We start from the raw sequence: 20,110 nt of genomic DNA on the forward strand, positions 1-20,110 counted from the left end.
GTTTTCATGAACCTGAGAGAAGTCAGCTTTAAAAGAGGTGCCCATACCTGAATAGACTCTGGCCCCAAGACCTTCACTCTCGGTGGACTGAGACCAGCTGGCCGAGAGGGTCTGGTGGTGATACTGACCCAGGGTCCTGCATGTATGTAACAATATGTGGTTAAAGATCAAGTTTGACACAAAGTGGTGAATTCCATAGAGCTGTCACTAGATGGTGTAAAATGCAACGTACACACATCTTGGTCAAATTTAATTTCAGTTAAGACCATAAAAGTGACCTTACCTGTGGTGTTGCCTGCCTGATTATAGAGCACAAGTCGATACTGATAGCTAGTCCAGGGACTTAGAGCCGATGAAGAGTCCAGGAAGGAAAGAGGGGGAGGGTCTGGTGGGAGATGGCCCACTGTGGAAACTTGTTGGGTCCCAGCAACTCTGCGCTCAATCAGCCACCTATGCCCAGCACAAGATACAAATTGAATTTCTATACCATTACGAGTTACGCAGAGGGATTGAAGTATATGTATGTAATCAGCTCTCACCGCTCTAGTGGTCCATTGCTCAACTCCTGTGCACCCCAAGACAGGAGAACAGAGGTAGGGGTGTCAGAGTAAAGGTGAGGTGCAGGAACCCCTTCAGGGGGAGCGGGGAGGGTACGAAAGTCCTGAGACACCCCGGATACTGAACAACCCACACTGGTACAGGCCTCCACCTAGATTTGTAACATCACAACATGACACATGTTTCTAATGTTATCACTGTAAGGCTGGAAGTTTCAATCCATCATTAAATCCCCATCTTTGACTTCTTCTATCATTTCTCAGTCAACAATGTCTAATTCTGACACCTTCAACTGCCATGCTGCAACAATTATTAATTTGGAAATAACACAAAAAGAATGGGTTCAGTCTAATCTGTGACTGTTAACACACATGATTATTAAATTGCCAATAAATAAATCTAGTTATTCTGTTTATAATCATCATTGGAACATAATCAGAGACAAATAGGGACTAACACTTGTTTAATTCTAACACTGAATTACTGAATTTGAATATCTTTTTAAAAAATCCATAATAAAGTCTTTAATCTAATGCTTTAATCTATCACTATACGGTACAGTGTTGTGTTTTTACCATAGCATCATTGTAATATATTGTACCTGGAGGCTGTAGGTCTGGTATGGCAGTAGGTCGAGGAAAGTGTAGCTGGTGGTATTCCCTGGAACAGTGACTGACAGAAGGGATGGACTTGAATTGGAAGCTGCACTTGAGAGACCAGGATTGGCATTGTGGAAAGAGTCCGGTTTAAGAATATGTTCATTTTTGGAGCTGTTTGCATTGTATTTTGGGTTTGACAGACTTGGGCTTGGGTTTATACTGGCGGTAGTGGGCTCAGTGGGGTTGAATGAGAATGAAGCAGGGCCTCGGCTTGTATTGTTCACACCAGGAGACTTGATCTGGTTGTCTTCTGTGATGCCAGACATCAAGCTGGGGAAAGTGTTATTGTGGGGGCTTGGTCTTGTACTTTGAATTGTGCTTGAGCTGTCATTACTGTCTGTGCTGACAGTGAATATGGAGATAAAGTTATGGCCCGAGCTGAGATATGCACCCTCAGTGCTGGACAATAGGCTCAAGTTACGACCTGAGCTGGAGTTTAGAGTTGTGCTGATGCTGGAGACTGAGCCGGGTTTGAAATCTAAAGAGGAGATAGAACTGGGGCGAAGATAGAGGGTATAACTGGTTATAATGCCGTTTGGTTGGGAAGGAGGAACCCAGGTAATTTTTACACTTCTAGGAAGAAGCCCAGATACAATGGGAGTGTCCACTGGTCCTGGACCTGGAGGTAAAGTGAAAAAAATGCAGAAATAGACAAAGAGAAGGGGAAAGAAAAATAGCAATGTGTTTATAAAAGAGTGAGAGAAAAGAGAGGAGGGGGATTTGTTCTAAAGAATTATTTGACAAGTAACATAAAGAATGACATCAGAAGGACAAAGAGTGATTTTGCCATCCCTATCCAAGGGATTAACATGGAAACTCTTTCTCTCTCAATTTCTCCCCTTCAGCTAGCAAAGAATGTATTTATGGATTTATGATGTACTTGAGACTGTTTGAATGTGAGTCTGGGCATCTTTAAGCAGAGAATTCAGGAGGTGATGTGATGTAGTCCAGACCGGACTGCTGCTAAAATAGTGGTCAAATTTCACATTGGCTTTGCAAATAAAGAACATATACATGCATGTAAATGTTGCACTTTACATCACTTCAGACTTAGGGTAGACATATATCCCAGCATCAAAGATTTATTCTGAAATATATATATAAAAAACTATCCTTGGCTGTTCTTCAGTCTCTCGGTTCAATGGCAAACTGATCAGGCCCAAATCAGTCTCAATACATCAAAACATATTTACACATTCTTTTAAAATTCTGATGATTGGTACATCTACAGAAACATTGAAATATTTCAAAGACTGCACTCAATTCTAATTTTACATGCTATTTACAGATCATTAAATTAATTAAAGGATTATGCTAAACTAAACTGTACATGCTACAAATTAAAATAATCATTTCCTACAGGTTCCCTTTATTATTAAAAGCCTACTGTTATTCTTAATACAATGTATCAACTTTCTATTTACAATGAAACAACTTCCTGCCCTCTGCTCTCATGCCTAAGTCCTGACCTGGAATCAGAGGCTAATCTTACCCCAACCGCTTAACAATCAGACATAACATTATAATTTGACACTTTGAAATCGAATTGATTACATCTAACAGTTGTTACAATCCCTGAAACCTTAACTAGTCTTTTGTTACAGGCCAAGTTGTCGAAATAAAAGAAATACCAGATTAAAGAAGATGCACTACCTGTTAGTAACCGTTACATTTACAGGTACCAAACGTAACTTAACATTAAAACTTAAATATCCTTAAACAATAGAAAAAAAAAATAATAAAACATGCAGACAGATAAACCATTAAATATGGCCTACTCTGTTTACGAGGGTATGAGGGTGTTTGATTACGTTTTACCCACCTGAAATATATATATATATATATATTTAAAAAAAACTATTACTGGCTGTTCTTCAGTTGCTCACTCACTGTTCAATGGCCAACTAGAGAACGCCACCAGAACCCCGTTTATATAGGTCGACTCGCAGGTGAGCTTATGCCTTTCTCACTTAAACAGAAATTATTTTTCGTGTCGGTACTGGATAAGGCATGGGGAAGGTGTCAGTCAAGATAACTCAGTGCCAAGTGGTATCGAAATATCTCCAGTCAGACTATACCTGCATCTGGGACTGTCCCCGCCAGATCAGATGACCTAAACTTTTTGTTGTCTCCAGAGCCGCTCTCCTCCCAGCAAACTCAGTTCAAGGTCTGTCCATTAACCACAAGCTAACACCGCATTTACAGCTAATATGAACGATCAGTTAAATGGTCCCATCAAACTCACGTGGACACCAAATTAGCCCGGCTCTGTCATTAAACACATTAATAACCATTAGGTAAAATTTGCCATTTGATGCTAACAGTTAGCCCTGACAATGTGTGTGTGCAACTGAACACACTCCCACAACTGTTCCCTGTGCTGAGCTCACAATCCTGCAGCAGAAGCTACAACTAGGGATGTAACGATTCACTCAACTCTCGATTTGATGTAATTCACAATACTAGGTTCACGAGGAGATTTTCTCACAATTTTTTTAAAAATACAAAATGAGATTACAGAAAAATTATGACTGAAAAATATTATATTAATTATTTCAAACAAAAATTATACAAAATACTGCATTTTCTCTTCTTTTCTATATCAAATTAAATAATCCCTTATTATTTCTGAGGTAAGGAATAAATGAAAAACACAAACTATGCAAGTAATGCATTTCTGGACATTAAATAATTAAAGTTTTTAATTAAGTTATAGATTTTAATTTTGATAGAATATGTTAATATTAAAAACTGAAAATTGAGAAAAATGTGTAGCATTTATTTTACTTCAGGTCAGGAGACCAAATTGGTGACAAATGTATCACAATACATCTTTTGGCAGAAGCACAGCTGTGGTCTCAGAGAGCAAGTGGATTTCTAATTTGGGTCATCTGTGTATTCATGTTAACTGCCATTATCAGTGCCTGGGAGTGCCTCAAATTCTTATGTCCAGAAGGTGAAATGATCCTCACTAGTATCAGAAGTATGCAGGCAGACAGAGATGCACATCAGAAGGCCACATGCACACACACACACAGTCACATGATGTACACATGTTCATGCACAGATAAGAACCTGCACAAGACTAGTCAGAGGGATATTTCACTCCACGGTAGCTCATTTGAAGGTAATGCCCCTTCCCCCCTCCTCCCCCGGCATTTACATCCCACTGTACTGCTCTATAATGGACACACACAGATGCATGTCCACATACGTAGACACACGCTTCCTGACACACACGCTCACATGCCCACACCCACGGTGATGCAGTATAGCAGTAACGGTGCTGTGTGAAGGGCAAGCAGATCAAGGTGACTGAGCGGACTGAGGGAGCGTGCTGCGTCGCTAAGTGCTACCGCTAACCGCTAACGGCTTTCCCAGATGGCGGTGTGTGTGTGTGTGTGTGTGTGTGTGTGTGTGTGTGTGTGTGTGTATGAGAGAGAGAGAGAGTGAAAGAAGATGAGCAGTTGAGAGTGGTGCGTGCATGATTGTATGAGAGATAAAGTGCGCAAGCATGGCAAGAATGTGCGTATTTTGCAGACTACTAACTGGTACGCTTTTCTGCATACAAACTGGGATGCCAAACAACATTCAGTGTCTGGCCCAGGATGCTCCAGTTATCCTAAAAGTTTATAGTAATGCTTATGAGGCTTCTTACAATTGCTTTGCCCCATACCTAATATGGATCCTGTGATGATCTCTTTCACGATGTCTCCCATTTTTTAATAGCCTGAGATTGTAGGTATATTTAGCATTCACCAAGCAATATTTTACTTTTCATAGGCTGGTACAAAAAAACAACAACAGAAAAGCAGGCAAACACTTAAAAAGTTAAAACCTGTCTGAAAAACTTGTTGGTTAATTTACTGATGGACCCCAATGATTTATGAAAGCAACAATGTATTAACAAATGAATTAGGCAATATAAAAAAATAGCATGAAGTTTAACCATATGTGCAAGCACAGGCACACACAGTATAATGTATAGTTGGACACAAAGAGAGGCACATGACTAGTGATACCCTTTTCTTCATCCATTAGCGTGTGTGTGTTTTTGAACACAGGAATATCAACAAAATAAAGGTGAAGGGTGCCTTTTTTATTGCCAATAGACCAGGGCTATGTAAACGGCTCTGTGACTTACAAGTACGCCTTTCTGTGTGTGCATTTTTTTTTTTTTTACTGGTGTGTCACTTTGGATATAATGGATAGGCCTGAAAACAGATTAGTAAACAGTAGAAAGCAGCATGGAGGCCAGTGAGAATGTTATGGTGGTTACTTCTTATAAATGTCTTACTTATTCAGTCAAACACGGTGCTGACTAATTTGGAACTGATGTTCGAGTGCTTCTTGGGTGGAGACGGACCATATTTTCTGGTGGCCTGTCATCTTATCGCACTGGCAAAGATGCTTAAATCAGCGTGAGCATACAGATGCTATGTTTTCTATCGCTGCTTGTGAAAGCTGATCGGAGCTGGAGCCGATAAATACCACTGACTACAGCAGTGTCAGTCTTGCTGGAAGTGAATGCTGATAGTACCTTTCCCAATAAATTAAAAAGCCAGATGTCAGGTGGTGTTTTGTGCAGTGGGAAAGGGGCTTAAGATTCAAAGATACATTAAAATGGCAGCCAGCCAGCTCATCACAAACACATTTTTTTTCTGTCTCCACCACAAATAAGCAACAGTATAAAAATGGTGATGTAAAGCCTGGCTGATTTTACAGATCACAAACTGTCCCACCAACAACCCATCTTTCTTTCTATCTGCATCTCTGCTTATGTCTGTCTGTCTCTTCCTTCTTCTCTTTTTCTCTGTCTGACCTCCTCCTTCCCTCCACTCACCACCTTTCTTTCATTTCCGTCTCTCTCTGTTTCTTGTGCTTTGTGTCGCAGTGTCTCTCCCTCTTTCTCTCTCTCTCTCTGGTCTCCCTGCTAAATAAACAATGCAGAGAGTTGACCTTTTGGGTTAACAGGTTTTTATGCTAGCTCTACTCAGCACTCACACTGATTCAATTACCACCAAAGGTCCACTGAACCCAACGAATAACCGAGGAGCCCGTCTCCCTGTCTGTCTGCGTGCCTCTCTGCCAGCCTGTCTGCGCACCTCACTGCGATCTTGTTTGCGGAGCTTTGAGGCATCTTTCTACCTGTTTATTGAAATAGGTATTGTGCATCCTTCTGTTACTTTGAGTATATTCTTGTCTGCTTTACTGTATTTCCCTCTGTCTGTCTGATCAAAATGTTTGTCTGCTCCAACAGACATGAAAAAACACACTGATAAAACATTAACAGAGAAGAAGATCACAGGTAGAAAGTCTTCAATTGCAATTGTTTTACCACAAAACACAATCCAGTCACCTTGATCCAGCTCCCGTCAACCACCCAAAATAACCCCCGTTGTCACCCCCCATTCCTCCCTCATTCCTTCTCTCCTCCCCTCCCCCAATCCCCCTCTCCCTCTAAGTGTTGAGTGTTATTTAGGCTTTACTGGCGCGTGTAAAATTCTGCAATTTGAAGGGCTGTTAAGTTTTTCAATTGAAATTTTCATTTAAGATGCAGGTGATGCTTTTTCCCTTTTTTTATTTTACTGACGCTTTACTGCTCCTTGGATAGGAGGGAACGAGTGTTGAGGGAATGCATAGCAACCCCTCTCTCTGGTTTCCTGACTCCTTGTCTCTCTTTTTTCGCGCCTCCTCTCCTTGCTGCTCAACTCGATTTTCCATCTCTCATCCTCCCTTTCCCAAATGCTCTTCTTTTCCCCTGTCTCCCACTCACCTTTTCTCTCCCCCCTGCCTGTCCAACCTCTTCATCCCTCATGCTTCTCCTTTTTCTTCCCCCTTTCCCTTCATCCCTCCCTCCACACCTCCCACCGTTACTCCTCCTCTCTCCAGTAAAACACAGTAGCAGAAGGCTAAAACAGGAGTGCGGGGCCACCAAGCCTTAAATCACATTTATAAGGATTTGGTTAGCATAGTAATAACACAATCAACTGACAGGGGCTGGGAGGGGGGAAGGGAGGAGTGTGTGTATGTGTGCGTGTGTGTGTGTGTGCATGCTTGTTGGTGTATACATGTTAGGTAGCTTCTTGTGCATATTTGTGTGTGTGTATGTAAGGGCCTGTGTAGATGTAAGTGTGTACATCTGTGTGTATCCAAGTGAGGAAAAGAGGAAGGGTATTATTTTTAGCCTTGCACAGGGTCCTGTGCATGCATGTGTGTGTGTTTGCGAGTGTGTGTATGTGGGTGACTGGGCTTTTGAAGGTGAGTCGAGGCTCCTAGGAGTCATAATGAGGACAAACGCTGAGCTTTACTGTAATCAAGATGCTTACGACATGGTGTCAAAACGTGACAAGTAATACAGTGAGAATTTACATGGCATTTCATATCTTTACTTTTTCTTCAGATTATTTAATGTCATTGCTGCTTTAGGAGACACTGTATAAGGCAGTGAGAAAGAGGATGATGCATGACCAAGGTCACGAGCTTGATTTGTATCCATAATATCACAAGTATATGAGACGTACATTAGCCTATAAGTAACTACGACCATCACGATACCTGAAATGTCAATCATTCAAAATTTTCAACATCCTTTTTGAACTATTTGACATGACTTACTTAATTCCAGGTAACCTTCTGATGTATTAATGTACTACACAAAAAAAACAAAACAGTGTTAAGTAATATATGCCATTCAAAATATATTGTGGAAATATGCTGCTGTGTCAAACTTGTCAAATCAGTGGAAATTGACTGGGTTTAGTAAGAAACCCCACTAAAAACATTCTTAAAAGTATTAAAAAAGCTTTGCGACTGCTGAGGAATCACTTTTTTTTAATTCACAGAAATGCATATTTTGCCATTAGAGCAACATGTAAATAGATGTTCAGGTAATGGGTATACAATATGGTCTTAACATATTCTAGCTATCTCTTGATGTGCAAAATTACAATGGATTATGCTCAACATTTCCCCTGGACAGCTAACTGAACAGAATACTGGGAAATAAGGTAGGGTTATTATTATTTTATGAATGCAGTCACTCATTCATTAAATAACATGAATTCTTTGTGTTCTGTCATTACCTCTAACCTAATTTCTGTGCATTTTTCTTCTTCGTGCTTCCTCTCTCTCTCCCTCACTTTCAGCTTTAAGTTCAATTAAGTCAAACGGTGCTTCTTTAATGTTCTTTTTTTTCCACACATGCGCACACACACATGCATGCACACGTGTGCGCACACGCTCGTGCTTACTTTCTAAGACTGCTTGGCTAAGACCATTTTGTCAAAACAGTGCTTTATTCATGCTCCCTATAACACTTTATAACAAACGCACATGCACACACAGACACACACACACACAGACACACACACACACACACACACACACACACACACACACACACACACACACACACACACACACACACACGCTCCCTCTCTCTCCCTCTCTCTCTCTCTCTCTCTCTTAGATCACTTAGCTAGTGTGAACATGGGAGTAGACAGAGGAAAGGGAGCTGTCCAACACGGCTAGAGTTTATGTTCACAGGAGCCGTCTGTCTGTTCTGCAGTGGCAGGAATTCATAGGGACCAAATTACATTAAAAAGATGGATATAAAACTTTAATGGAATGATAAAAAGGAAAGGAGGAAGCATGGGTCTCTCTCTTCCTCTATTCTGTCATTAGCCTCCTTTCTTCTTCTTTTTTTCCCTCAATTCCTCATTTTACCTTTTTGCTCTCTCAATTTTTTTTCCCTTTCTCTCCATTTCTTATAACCTTTTTTTCTATATTCTTTCCCCTTCTCTCTCGTAAATACTTAAGGGCTAGTCCGTCAAATACAAGAGGTGAAACACACTTACTCTGTCCTTCTGTCTTTTCATGTTTGAGCACAAAGACTTAGACAAAGAATGAGAAAGGAAGAGCTATGACAAACGTAAAAAATACAAGTAGGGAAAAATATATGACAAAAGTGATGAAGAGATAAAAAGGAAAGGGAACACACACTTGAGACCTTACTGTTAATGAAGATCCATGCCAACATACAATGTAGTATTTACAGTTCAATGACAAAGTGGAAATCTTGTAAGGTCAGGCTCTTTCAAAAGGGTTAAACCCAAAGAACTGCACTTATGTTAAGATCTACATGTGACTTGAGCATGTGTATGAATGTTTGTATGTGTCTGAGTGCATTTATGTTCAGGTATTTGCTCTTTTGTAAAAGTGAATAAGGTATGTATGAACTGCACTGAACTAAGACAACATACATTCCATGATAACAATTGGTCTTCTTAAATATAAAATCATACTGAATGAAATGTAAAAGTGCCTGCTAAGGTTGTCAATTTTTTGAAGCGTGTGGGAGAGGAGATTAGGAGGGGAATGCAGCCTTTCCTGTCACTGCCAAGATGACGAGAGGATGGGTTTATGGTGACAAATTACACATCAATGTTTGAAAATCCAATCTGGCTGCACTTGGCTTTCTCCCATCATGGGTTTAAATCCCTTCTTAATAAAAGCTTCCATACCTATCATGTATTCTATTATTATGTTAAAAGATTTTTTTACGCATATTTTCAAATAACTGGACACAATAGTATCTACTCTACATCCATGACTGGATTTAAGTTTAAATTGTAAGATGTGACATGTAATTGTGTGTAATTTATTAATATCATTATGACACAGGGGGCTGTGAAAAGGGATAAATATGTATAAAAGACTGACAGGGTAGAAAGGAAAATATATTAATCTATTTCACATGCACTCAAACATTATATAATAATTTCTTACATGGGCTCATGAGTTTTTAGAGGTTGTTGTTGCAGGATGGAGTGGTCTGGGTAGATGGGTAAAATCTATGTATCATACATCCCTATTATAGCATTACTGATTTATGCTGACAGATTTGCTATTGTGTCTTATTTTGCATATTTTTTCAACTTCAACTTCACCAGTCCAGTTGCAATTAAACAGAAATGGAAGTCAGTAGTTGGAAAAAACAAAAAAAAGAGTTTGTACACATTTCTTTCTTTACACCTTAAACTGTCAGTGTCAGTCTATGTGTGTGTGTGTGTGTGTCTGTATGTGTATGCAGGTGTGTGCGCATGCTTTTGTGGATGATTTTGTCTGCATGAAACTTCATGACTGTGTGTTATTGCTTGTGAGCATGAGGAGGAGTGTGATTGATAAGGAGGACAAGAGGGTGTGTGTGTATAACACATGTTCCCAGTGTGTGTGTGTGTGTGTGTGTGTGTGTGTGTGTGTGTGTGTGTGTGTGTGTGTGTGTGTGTGAGGGGGCCTGAGAGAGAGGGGAAAGAGAGGGATGGATGTTTGAACGATGGGGCACAGTGTGACCGAATGGATACATCTATTACAGTCCACACATGCAAAAACAGAGATAGAGGAGTCGATTTACAAACATTTGCACTCTTAAATGAAAACACAAAAAATGCAGAGATGTGTGTGTGTGTGTGTGTGTGTGTGTGTGTGTGTTTGCTAGAGGGAATTCAATTCTGAATAGAAATGAGAAAAGCATAGGGTCATAATTTAGTGCATCCTAAATATCTATAATTCTGTGTGTCTGAATGGGTGTGTCCATGCATCAGTGTTGCATTCATGTGCATGTGTATGTATATGTACACAGCACATACATTTGTTCTTACACATTTCTGTATGTGTACATGCACATGTTTCCAATGTATGCAAATCTCAGCTGCTTAATGATAATGTATGTGATAATAGTGTGGCACTAATTAATTTATAACTTTGCACTGAGGAGGCTGTTCCAGTGGCTAATATGATTCTATTACAGCAATTAGCCCACAATGACACTGGCTAGGTCACTCACACACAGACACACACCTTATAGTATGCAAATCTCACTCTGTCACTGTGTTTCACCCATCTTGCCTGTCCCCATGTTTCACTTTTAATATGCCCTGCCTCTGTCTCCCTTCCAGATTGTCTTGATCACACTGACCACCTCCACTAACAACAGAAAATAAATACACTTTTAAAATAAAACCTTGGAGACTTTCAGAGAATAAAAGAAAACTGGGCAGAGGCTCTGTTTTTTACACCATAGGCCATATGTTTAATGTGTGAGGCTATTGTTTAGATCATTTCCTAAAATCAGGAGATCTGTCAGACTCTTTGACTTTAACTTTGACTCAGCAGCACTGACGGCCAAGTGAAGGCAGAAGCCAACTATTAACCAGCTGCTGCCAGCCACCTGCCAGACAGTCACTTGCAAAACTTGGCTGGACTGTTGGCACAAGTACCCAGGCTGCACAATTCAGTAGGAGGTAAACAACGCCAACAACCATTACCAACAGGTAGCCTGTACAACAGCAGTACTGAGTGTTTATGTGACCCACCAAGTTTGTTTATAGCCAACAATAGAATAATTTATATCTTTTTTATGGATATTTATCAGTTGCTTTTGTCTTCTGCTGGTTTTAAATTTTATTTGTGCATTGGAACAGATGTTTAAGTTCATGCAATTGTGCTTAACAAAATTTTATGTGTGCACTTGTGTGTATGAGTATGTGTACTTACTGTCCTCTGTGGTACGCAGGGTTGCCCAGGGGCCGACTGTCTGCCCATGTGTGTGTGAGACCACCACTCTAAACATGTACTGGGTGTACGGTGATAGGCCCTCTACAAGGTAGGAAAAGGTGTCTGTTGCATTTTCCATAAGCCTAAGAGTTAGCAGACACAAACATACATTTACTGACATGCATATGGATCCAGTCAAAATGTGCTGTTATTAAACAGGTGAACATAGAAGGATGAGAAAGAATTGTACTAGAGCAGTGGTTCTCAATGAGGGATGTGGGGACCCCCGGGGTCCTTGAAGGAGTTCCTGCGTGTCCCCAGAAAAATAGGGAATATTCTTTTTTTTTACCATTTGACTTGATTCTCTATAAATGTGAGCCCAATGTAACTGAGAGTCAGAGGAGTGACTATCCTGATCATAGATTTTACTTTCTCAACAGTTATGTCCTCAACTGTAGTTGTCCACTATAGAATTCTGATCTTTATCATATAAACCAAAATCTTTTCAAATGGAGGTCCCTGAAGTGAAATCTTGGCGAATGGGAGACGGTGACCTAAGGTGTATCAGTTAAGGGCCACCATGACATGAAAAGGGTTTAGAAGTTTGCAAAACTTTTGTTTTCTGTTTTTATGGATTTTGCAGGTCCTTATTTCTACCTAAAAGAGTTCTACCTAAACTCTTTTAACTTAATCTGCCAACTCTTGTTTTGTTCTTTAATGTCCAATCATAGATTTTCAGCACTGGACAGCTCCCTAGAATGTGTTGGTCAGCTGAGCTTATGTGTACATCGTACATAATAATTGCTCTGAAATTTTCTTTCCAAAAATGTTAAATACATATTCTTAACACAATAAATATAAATATAAATCAGACGTGTACTTTTTTCTGGTAACATTTTCATTTTTTCCACTACACACTCAGCCCTTTCTAGTGTACATGCAGCTACCATTCAGGATGAAAATGTGTGGGAATTTTGGGAAGCGGTGAATAACCAAACAACCACAAAGGAGATGTTTAGTAATAAGGCGCAAAAAAGTTTTCTGTTCAGAAAAGTTTGGTACTGAACATTTTGTGTATAATATGTAATGTACACTTGTATGTTTTTTTCTGAAAAAAAAAAGAAAAAGTCCAATGTGTCTCAGACATAATCCATCTCAAACAGATGTTAGTTTGATTTAAAGCAAGTGTTGGTTTAAAGTATTCTAATGTGTTCTTTATTAGTTTATTTTAAGTGTGATGTTATAAAAGTGTCAAGAGATACAATCTTGGTAATAAGAACAATATCTGTATAGCTTTTTATCATATTCCCATGTCACACCTGATCCCATATCATATAATCATACAAAGGAATCTGGGGAAAAAGTAAAAGAATATTGTCATAAATGAGGGACCGCTGACCATTTAGCATCAGATGGATAGAAGGGATGAATGAATGAATAAATCAGGGAACAATGAGATTTCCATAGCAGAGGAGGAGGAGGGCATGGCTGTCTGATATATAATACATGTAGCTAGTCATTTATTTATTACCACAGAATGAGAGCCTCCTCTTCTTGGATTAAATTGCAATTTGTTGTCAGGAAGCATGTAATGAATACATATCAGATGCACACCCTCTCTCTCCTTTTATTCCATCACATTTTCTCTTCCTCTCTCTGCTCTTTGATTTTTTTTTTTGTCTTTTTGACTCTACCCCCCGTCTCTCCAGCTCATTTCCTCTCTGTTTTTCTGATGGTCCGTCACATTGATGTGACATATTCGGCTGTGCTGTATAATGTGCCCCTTTATATGTACATGTGTATGCATATGTGTGTGTACACATTTTTAGGTGCATATATACAGGATGTGATACATATCTGAGAGTGTTGTATGTGTCATTTTCTTATTGCTGTTTACGATCATATGCCTCTGTCTGCTGAGGACAACTTTGTGCAACTGGTCTTTTTGTTTGCCTACTGTGTCTGTGAACTTTTAAAATCTAAAAATAAATGAGTCTAAATCTCTCTCTCTCTCACCTTATTACAGGCCTCTGAGGGGACGTCCTCATTTGCAGGCTGTAACGGAGTGGGCCTGGTGCGTTGGAGTGGGTGGGGGCAGACCAGGACACATTCAGGCTGGCACTAGTTGAATGGGCCAACTTCGGAGGTGACAGCCCATCTGGGGCTACGAGGAGAGACAGACACGATGGTGAGAAGAAGACAGGTGGACAGAACAGGTGATAAAGGAAGGATGGAGGTGGTGAAAAAGAGATAGAGGGATGGAATGAGGACAGTTGAGGGGTTAAACAATGAAGACAGCAAGGTAAAAAAGTTTACAAAAGAAATATTGACATTAATCTGGCTCTGCTTAGAGTGAAGTACAAAAAGAAGAGATGAATGAGGAAAGAGGAGACAGGAGTGAAGAGAGAACAAAAGAGAAAAAAACACAACAGCAAAAGAAAAATATTCCTTGTAAAGGAGGCTTTGAGTGCCACAAAGAGTTCAGATTTACGGATATACAACCACTACAACGTCTACGTCACAATCACTCACACACACACACACACACACACACACACACACACACACACACACACACACACACACACACACAGAGCGTTATGACCCTGCTCTGTCAAGAGTGCCCCCCTTTTCCAGCGGAGCATGATAGCATAGTGCTAGTGCTGGAAAATCAGTAAAAACATCTTGATACAGTGTGATAGCATGCTCTTAGCAGAAACCGCAAAGATGCGAGGAAAGACAGAATAAGAAAGAGATAAGGACAACAAATAGAAGGAGAAAATGAGAGTGACTGTAGTGTTGACTATGTGAAATAAGAGTAGGCCCTTTGATGTATAAAGTGACCCTTCAATCAAACACACTGCTCTCTCTCCACTACAACAAGACTGATTGCTGAAGACATCTTATCCTAAAGATGGCTGTGTGTTTGTGTGTGTAAGTGAGTGTGTGTGTGTGCATGCATGCGTATTTGTATGTAAAAAAAAAATACTCAAAATGCTCTTTGAACACTGGTTCAGAATAATATTGGTTACCAAAATAAATCTTTACTCCAATTCACATTCTTTACCTTAGTGTACCCATACATAGAAACACATTTAGAAAAATCACACAAGCACTCTACTAAAGTGTGTGTGTGTGTGTGTGTGTGTGTGTTTGTGCTCATGCCTGCCTGTCTGTCTGTCTTTGTGACTTTTTCTTAAAGGCTGGCCTGTGACTTTTTTTGCAGTTTTGTCACTACCCTCATGTCTAATTTGTCTCTTTGTCTCTTGCTTTTGCTTCCTCTCTCTCTCTGCATTTGTATCTGTGTGTATGCAGGTTGCTGGGGGTAACCAGTTAATGATTCATTTGTTATCAATCTGTTTTAAAGGGAGATATATTGAATAACTGATTGCAACTACAAAATACCAAAAAAAGAAAAAGAGGAATTAACCAGAATAGAAAAAACAAACAAAAAATACAATAATGTTAAAGCAGGACACAGCTTGAAGTGTCACCTACAATCAGTATTAAGGATATCAAGTTCAGACTATTTCTTTCACTTTCTTATCATTAAGTCAGCATTGTTATGCAACTGGTAAATCTAAAGCAGTAGGGATCTTTTAAAGCTTAATGACTGCTTTTAAACTAAATTTGATTTAGTTTTTGATTTTGATTTTAGTTTAGTTTTTGTTTTAATATTTTAACAGCAAATAAATGATTTGAGAAATTATTGGACTAACAACATCAATCCAAATTTGAATTTAATTAATAAAATCTTTCTGATGCCCATCCCTAGTTTCTACTTTTTAATAAAGAAGATTTGCCAATAGATCAGCAAATTTGTCATTCCCTGAGTGTATAATTCTTAAAACAAGCGTTGATTTCTGCCTCTCTGACACACACACAGACACACACACACACACACACAAACACACACACACACACACACACACACACACATAACACATACATCACAAAGACACACACTGTTGGTGAGCCTGTGTCTCTCTCATGCTGTGTTAGTAGGTACAATATCAGAGGTGTCACTAATCGTTTTAAACTATGCACTTTTATGTTCACTTCTCTCTCTCTGCTCTCCTCCTCCTCTGCTCTTCTGTCTCTTGCTCCACTATCTTCTCTCTGTTCTTTCATAGAACAAGGACGCATCAAGACAGTTTGCCTTAAAGAAGTCTAAAGAGATGCCAGAGGCACAGAGGTAGAAAGAGAGATAGAAAGAGAGGAAACGTCTGGTATTTAAAATTTATACTTTCTTATGCCTTTGTTTTGAACTTGAACAGTAGAACTTTCCGAAGTCTGTCTTTTGTTGTTCTCTGACTGAGACATGGGTGTGGTGTGGTGTGTGTGCGTGGATATTTATTCAACACTTTTGTTGACATTAGTTTAAGTGGGGAAATGTGTGTCTATAGGTGTGTGTGTGTTGCTGCCTGGTTACCATTATCTCCAGACTGCACTGATCAACTTTGACATTTATCAGTATGCACAATCAGACTCTATTCTACACAACTGCAAACACACACACGCACACACACAAACTGTGCGCCGCGTAAATCAGAAATATGTGTTCAGACCATTAAGTAAAATCAATGATGTGTGTGCGCGCGTGTCTGTGTTTGTCACTGCTACTCATTGAATAATTGTTTTTTTTCTGCTGCATAGCTAGCTATAAAAATGAACCTTTCCAGTTCATAAGAATAGCAATTAAAATCAGAGTAATGAGATAAAAATGTTACAATGGTTCACAGCTTGTGTGTAGAGTTAGAAACAAAGCTACAATTATAGCCATTTAAGTCAGATCATACACAATTAAGTGGAGGACAAAAGTGCCTTTTAATAATGGAGGCCATAACCAAACTATTACACTCAGTTATTTTCTGATCTGATGTGCGTGCAGGTCTATATTTCTAGTAAAAAATATGTTTGTAAGGTGTAGTGTGGTGCTTGGAGGAGAACCTTGACTGTAGCTATGTTTTTGTGTGTGTGTGTGTGTGTGTGTGTGTGTGTGTGTGTGTGTGTGTACCTGCTGGGGGCGTAGTAACATAAAGCGGCAGGCTCTCGACACAACCCTGTGTGTTACAACCTCTGATCCAGAAGCTGTAGTTGGTGTAAGGCTGTAGGTCCATCACAGACAACCAGCTGCCTGCTGCCGCACTTCCATCCAACACACCATCACAATCTAAGAGACAGAGAGTCACACGAAGAGACATGTAAGCAAGGTGTCTATACATATCAAGTGAGGAGGAAGATGTTGATGTCTTGCACATTTGATTGATTTCTTTACCTGCTCAATGATAAGAATCACAACTATGATGGCCGAAAAAAGCGATTCATAAAAGATACTGAAACCCTCTGATTGGTTGATAAAATGGTTGGTTGACATGCTCTGTTCGACCAAATTCTTGTTGGTCTGACATTCGCTAGTGTTACTCTCATAAGGCTTTGTGTCCACTAAAGCGCTCTTTTATTCCCCCCAGCTGAAAACGCCAGGTGTTCCTGAGCGCTAGAATGTTTTGAGGGCACAGCGTCTTCTAGCCGAGACACTTCAGCTGCGTCTGTTTGCCAGGATATGGAACATCTGCAGAAGTCAAAATGTCATCACAAGGTACAAGTACTTCGGAGCAGTATGTCCGCTCTGTTGTTGTTGTTCAGTAACTTAAAGTAGTATATGACAGTTGGTCTTTGTAGTATTTTTCCCTGTATTTGTACCGAAAGTTGGACATTTATCAGCTCTCAGTGATAATGTAATTTAAAAAATAATAATAATAATAATGATAACCAAATGGTGGAAAAGAAAACACTATGGTGGATACAAAAACACAGTGCTCTGTGGTCGATTTAGCTAATCTAGAGATAACAGATTATTTTCCTTCATCAACCAATTGACTATTTGAAGATTAGGTAGAACTTGAGTCGACTGAAATTTTCTTTGGTTGACTACAGCTCTAACAGATACATTCAACAACAGAGCAAAAATAGAGGAGAATGAGTGAGAGTTCAAGAGAGGGGAATACTGACTGAGATTAACTGCGAGTGATCAAAAGAGAGAGGTCTCCATATCGAGGTTATGCAAGGATAGTCAAAGAAAAAGGATCAGAAAATTACACTATGTAAGCCTATCCAATATATTTTGATGGACACACACACACACACACACACACACACACACACACGCAAACACATCAGTTTTGTGTGAACTGATGAAGGCAGTGTGTATCAAAGAATCAAGGGGTTGTGGGTAACTAGAGCGAAACACCATCTCTCTCTTTCTTCCACACCTCTTCTATCCTTCTCTCCACTCATTTTAATCCGTCTCTTCCTCTGTGAGGAGCAGATCAAAGTCCCTGACTCTGTGTGTGTGTGTGTGTGTGTGTGTGTGTCTGACAGAGAGAGAGAGACTCCGTGAATATGTGTGGGTTAAAGGATGATTGTGTGTTCTGCTGTTTCCCCATGCTCCTGTTCTCATCTTGTTCAATTTTCTTCTTCCCCTTTTCTTCCACTGTCCAGTTCTCTTCTTCTGTTTTGTTGGTCCCATGTCTTATGTTGTTTTTACTAGCAATCTTTTCTAATACATCTATGGAAATATGAGCTTCTCATCTCTCCTCCTCTCTATATTCTATTGTTTACCAATATGCGTCTTTGTTCTTCCTTCCATCTTCACACCACTGTTATGCTCTGGATTCCTATATCATCTCTTCTCTCAAGTCACTGGCAGTAGATAAAAAAACTTGTCTTTTCTACACCGCTCTGGTTTGATTACTGCTTCTTTCACTTCCCCACCTGACTTTCTAAGTTGCCATTGTTGGGGAGGAGTGTGTTTGTGTGCACACATGTAGGTGTCTCCATCCATATTATCCTGTTCTACTCATCTATATAAAAAAAACTTACTTAAACTTACTTTACTATCTACAACTTTGCAGTAGAAAAACAATCCCATCCCTATACTCAATTAAGTCTCATTAGTTGTTGCAACAGTTTTGGGGTTGATACTATTTCTTTCACAGATTTGATGGAAATTTTAGCATTTTTTTACCACTTGAGAAGTGATGAAAATGGTCAAAAACCCTTCCAAAATACAACATTATGACACCACATTATGACCTTAAGGAACACCGCAGCAAAATCCATGCTGGGATTGGGAGTCAAAAACTTTTGACATTTGGAGATTTATGTAAGAATCACATTTTAAGCAACTGAATGGTGAATATTTCTGTTCTGGAGAGAAATCCTCTTATAGTCAATATACCTATAAAAGCTATACCGTATATCCTCTGAATGCTGAGGCTCTCTAGTCTCAGGATGTAAAGTTTCATGAGACTGTGATATCATGGAGTTCACAATAGGTCATTTTATATAGTAACGTCAAATTTCAAAAAGGGTCTCACTAGTATGAAATGGCTAACATTACTATGGGAGCTAACATCATCATATATGAACACAATTGGGCTCACTGAATCCACAAGAGTCTCAGTCAATTTTGCAATTCTAAGATGGTTTAGAGAACCCAGTATGCAGAAATGTTTAAAATACAATATTTAAAAAAAATACTTTTATATTTCATGCAAAAAATTGCATGGTTTTAGCCAAAAACTGCATGGGACTAGAATAAAGTGGGCTTTTTTATAATGGGAAGACTCATAGGCGCGTATAGAAGCCCTTTTTTAATTCAGATAACTTGAGTTGAGAGGTCATTATTAAGTACCCCGCTACACATTATTTAGTACCCCAACAAGCTTGCATGACCTGGGGCCTCATTTACTGTATAACTGTTGTATACGCACAAAAGAAGGCGTACGCTACTTTCAAAGCAAACTTTGGGATTCATAAAAAACAAACTTGATAGGAAAAATGTGCGGTCCTTCACGGATATTTTGACCCATGAGTACACACAGAAACTGGTGAGGAGACGAACTGCGACTCAAATGGCAGAGGGATGAAGCACGAGACTTTGATACCATTGTGTAAAATAAATCGAAATATTATAACTCACGTATCATAAATGAAGAGTGTAGATGCAGAAAAGGATTAATATAACTAAACAAACACTTGTTTGATTGATAATCACTGGCGTGCACACACGAAAAACATGATTTAGAATACTAAAAACAAGCGGGGATAACTGTTAATGTAAAAGAACCCTTCAAATATGTCCTGTAGTTATTAAGCGTGTTAGCGTACTCTCCACACCTGTAGCTTTTCAGATACAATCGATGCATGGATATAAAAAGGTATTATTATTACTGAATATTATGTGGCACTGTTAGAGAATGAGGTGCATGGGAGTCTCAGGAGGGAGTCCCCAATGATACCTGCCAGTCTCTCGTCAAGGGGCGTGAACTCCC

The 20,110-nt window shown here is 39.4% G+C and overlaps 1 protein-coding gene across 1 annotated transcript in view; it reads right to left on the reverse strand.

Moving 5' to 3' along the window:
* The window catches only part of ush2a (Usher syndrome 2A (autosomal recessive, mild)), a 230,540-nt gene that overhangs the window by 93,637 nt on the left and 116,793 nt on the right, over nucleotides 1-20,110 (reverse strand). Inside the window, 7 exon segments of the mRNA XM_042488321.1 lie at nucleotides 48-136; nucleotides 284-450; nucleotides 540-709; nucleotides 1,160-1,836; nucleotides 11,775-11,917; nucleotides 13,791-13,938; nucleotides 16,792-16,947. Of these exon segments, the coding sequence (XP_042344255.1) occupies nucleotides 48-136; nucleotides 284-450; nucleotides 540-709; nucleotides 1,160-1,836; nucleotides 11,775-11,917; nucleotides 13,791-13,938; nucleotides 16,792-16,947 (1,550 nt within the window).

Source organism: Plectropomus leopardus, chromosome 1 (genome assembly GCF_008729295.1).
Source record: "Plectropomus leopardus isolate mb chromosome 1, YSFRI_Pleo_2.0, whole genome shotgun sequence".
NCBI lineage: Eukaryota > Metazoa > Chordata > Actinopteri > Perciformes > Serranidae > Plectropomus > Plectropomus leopardus.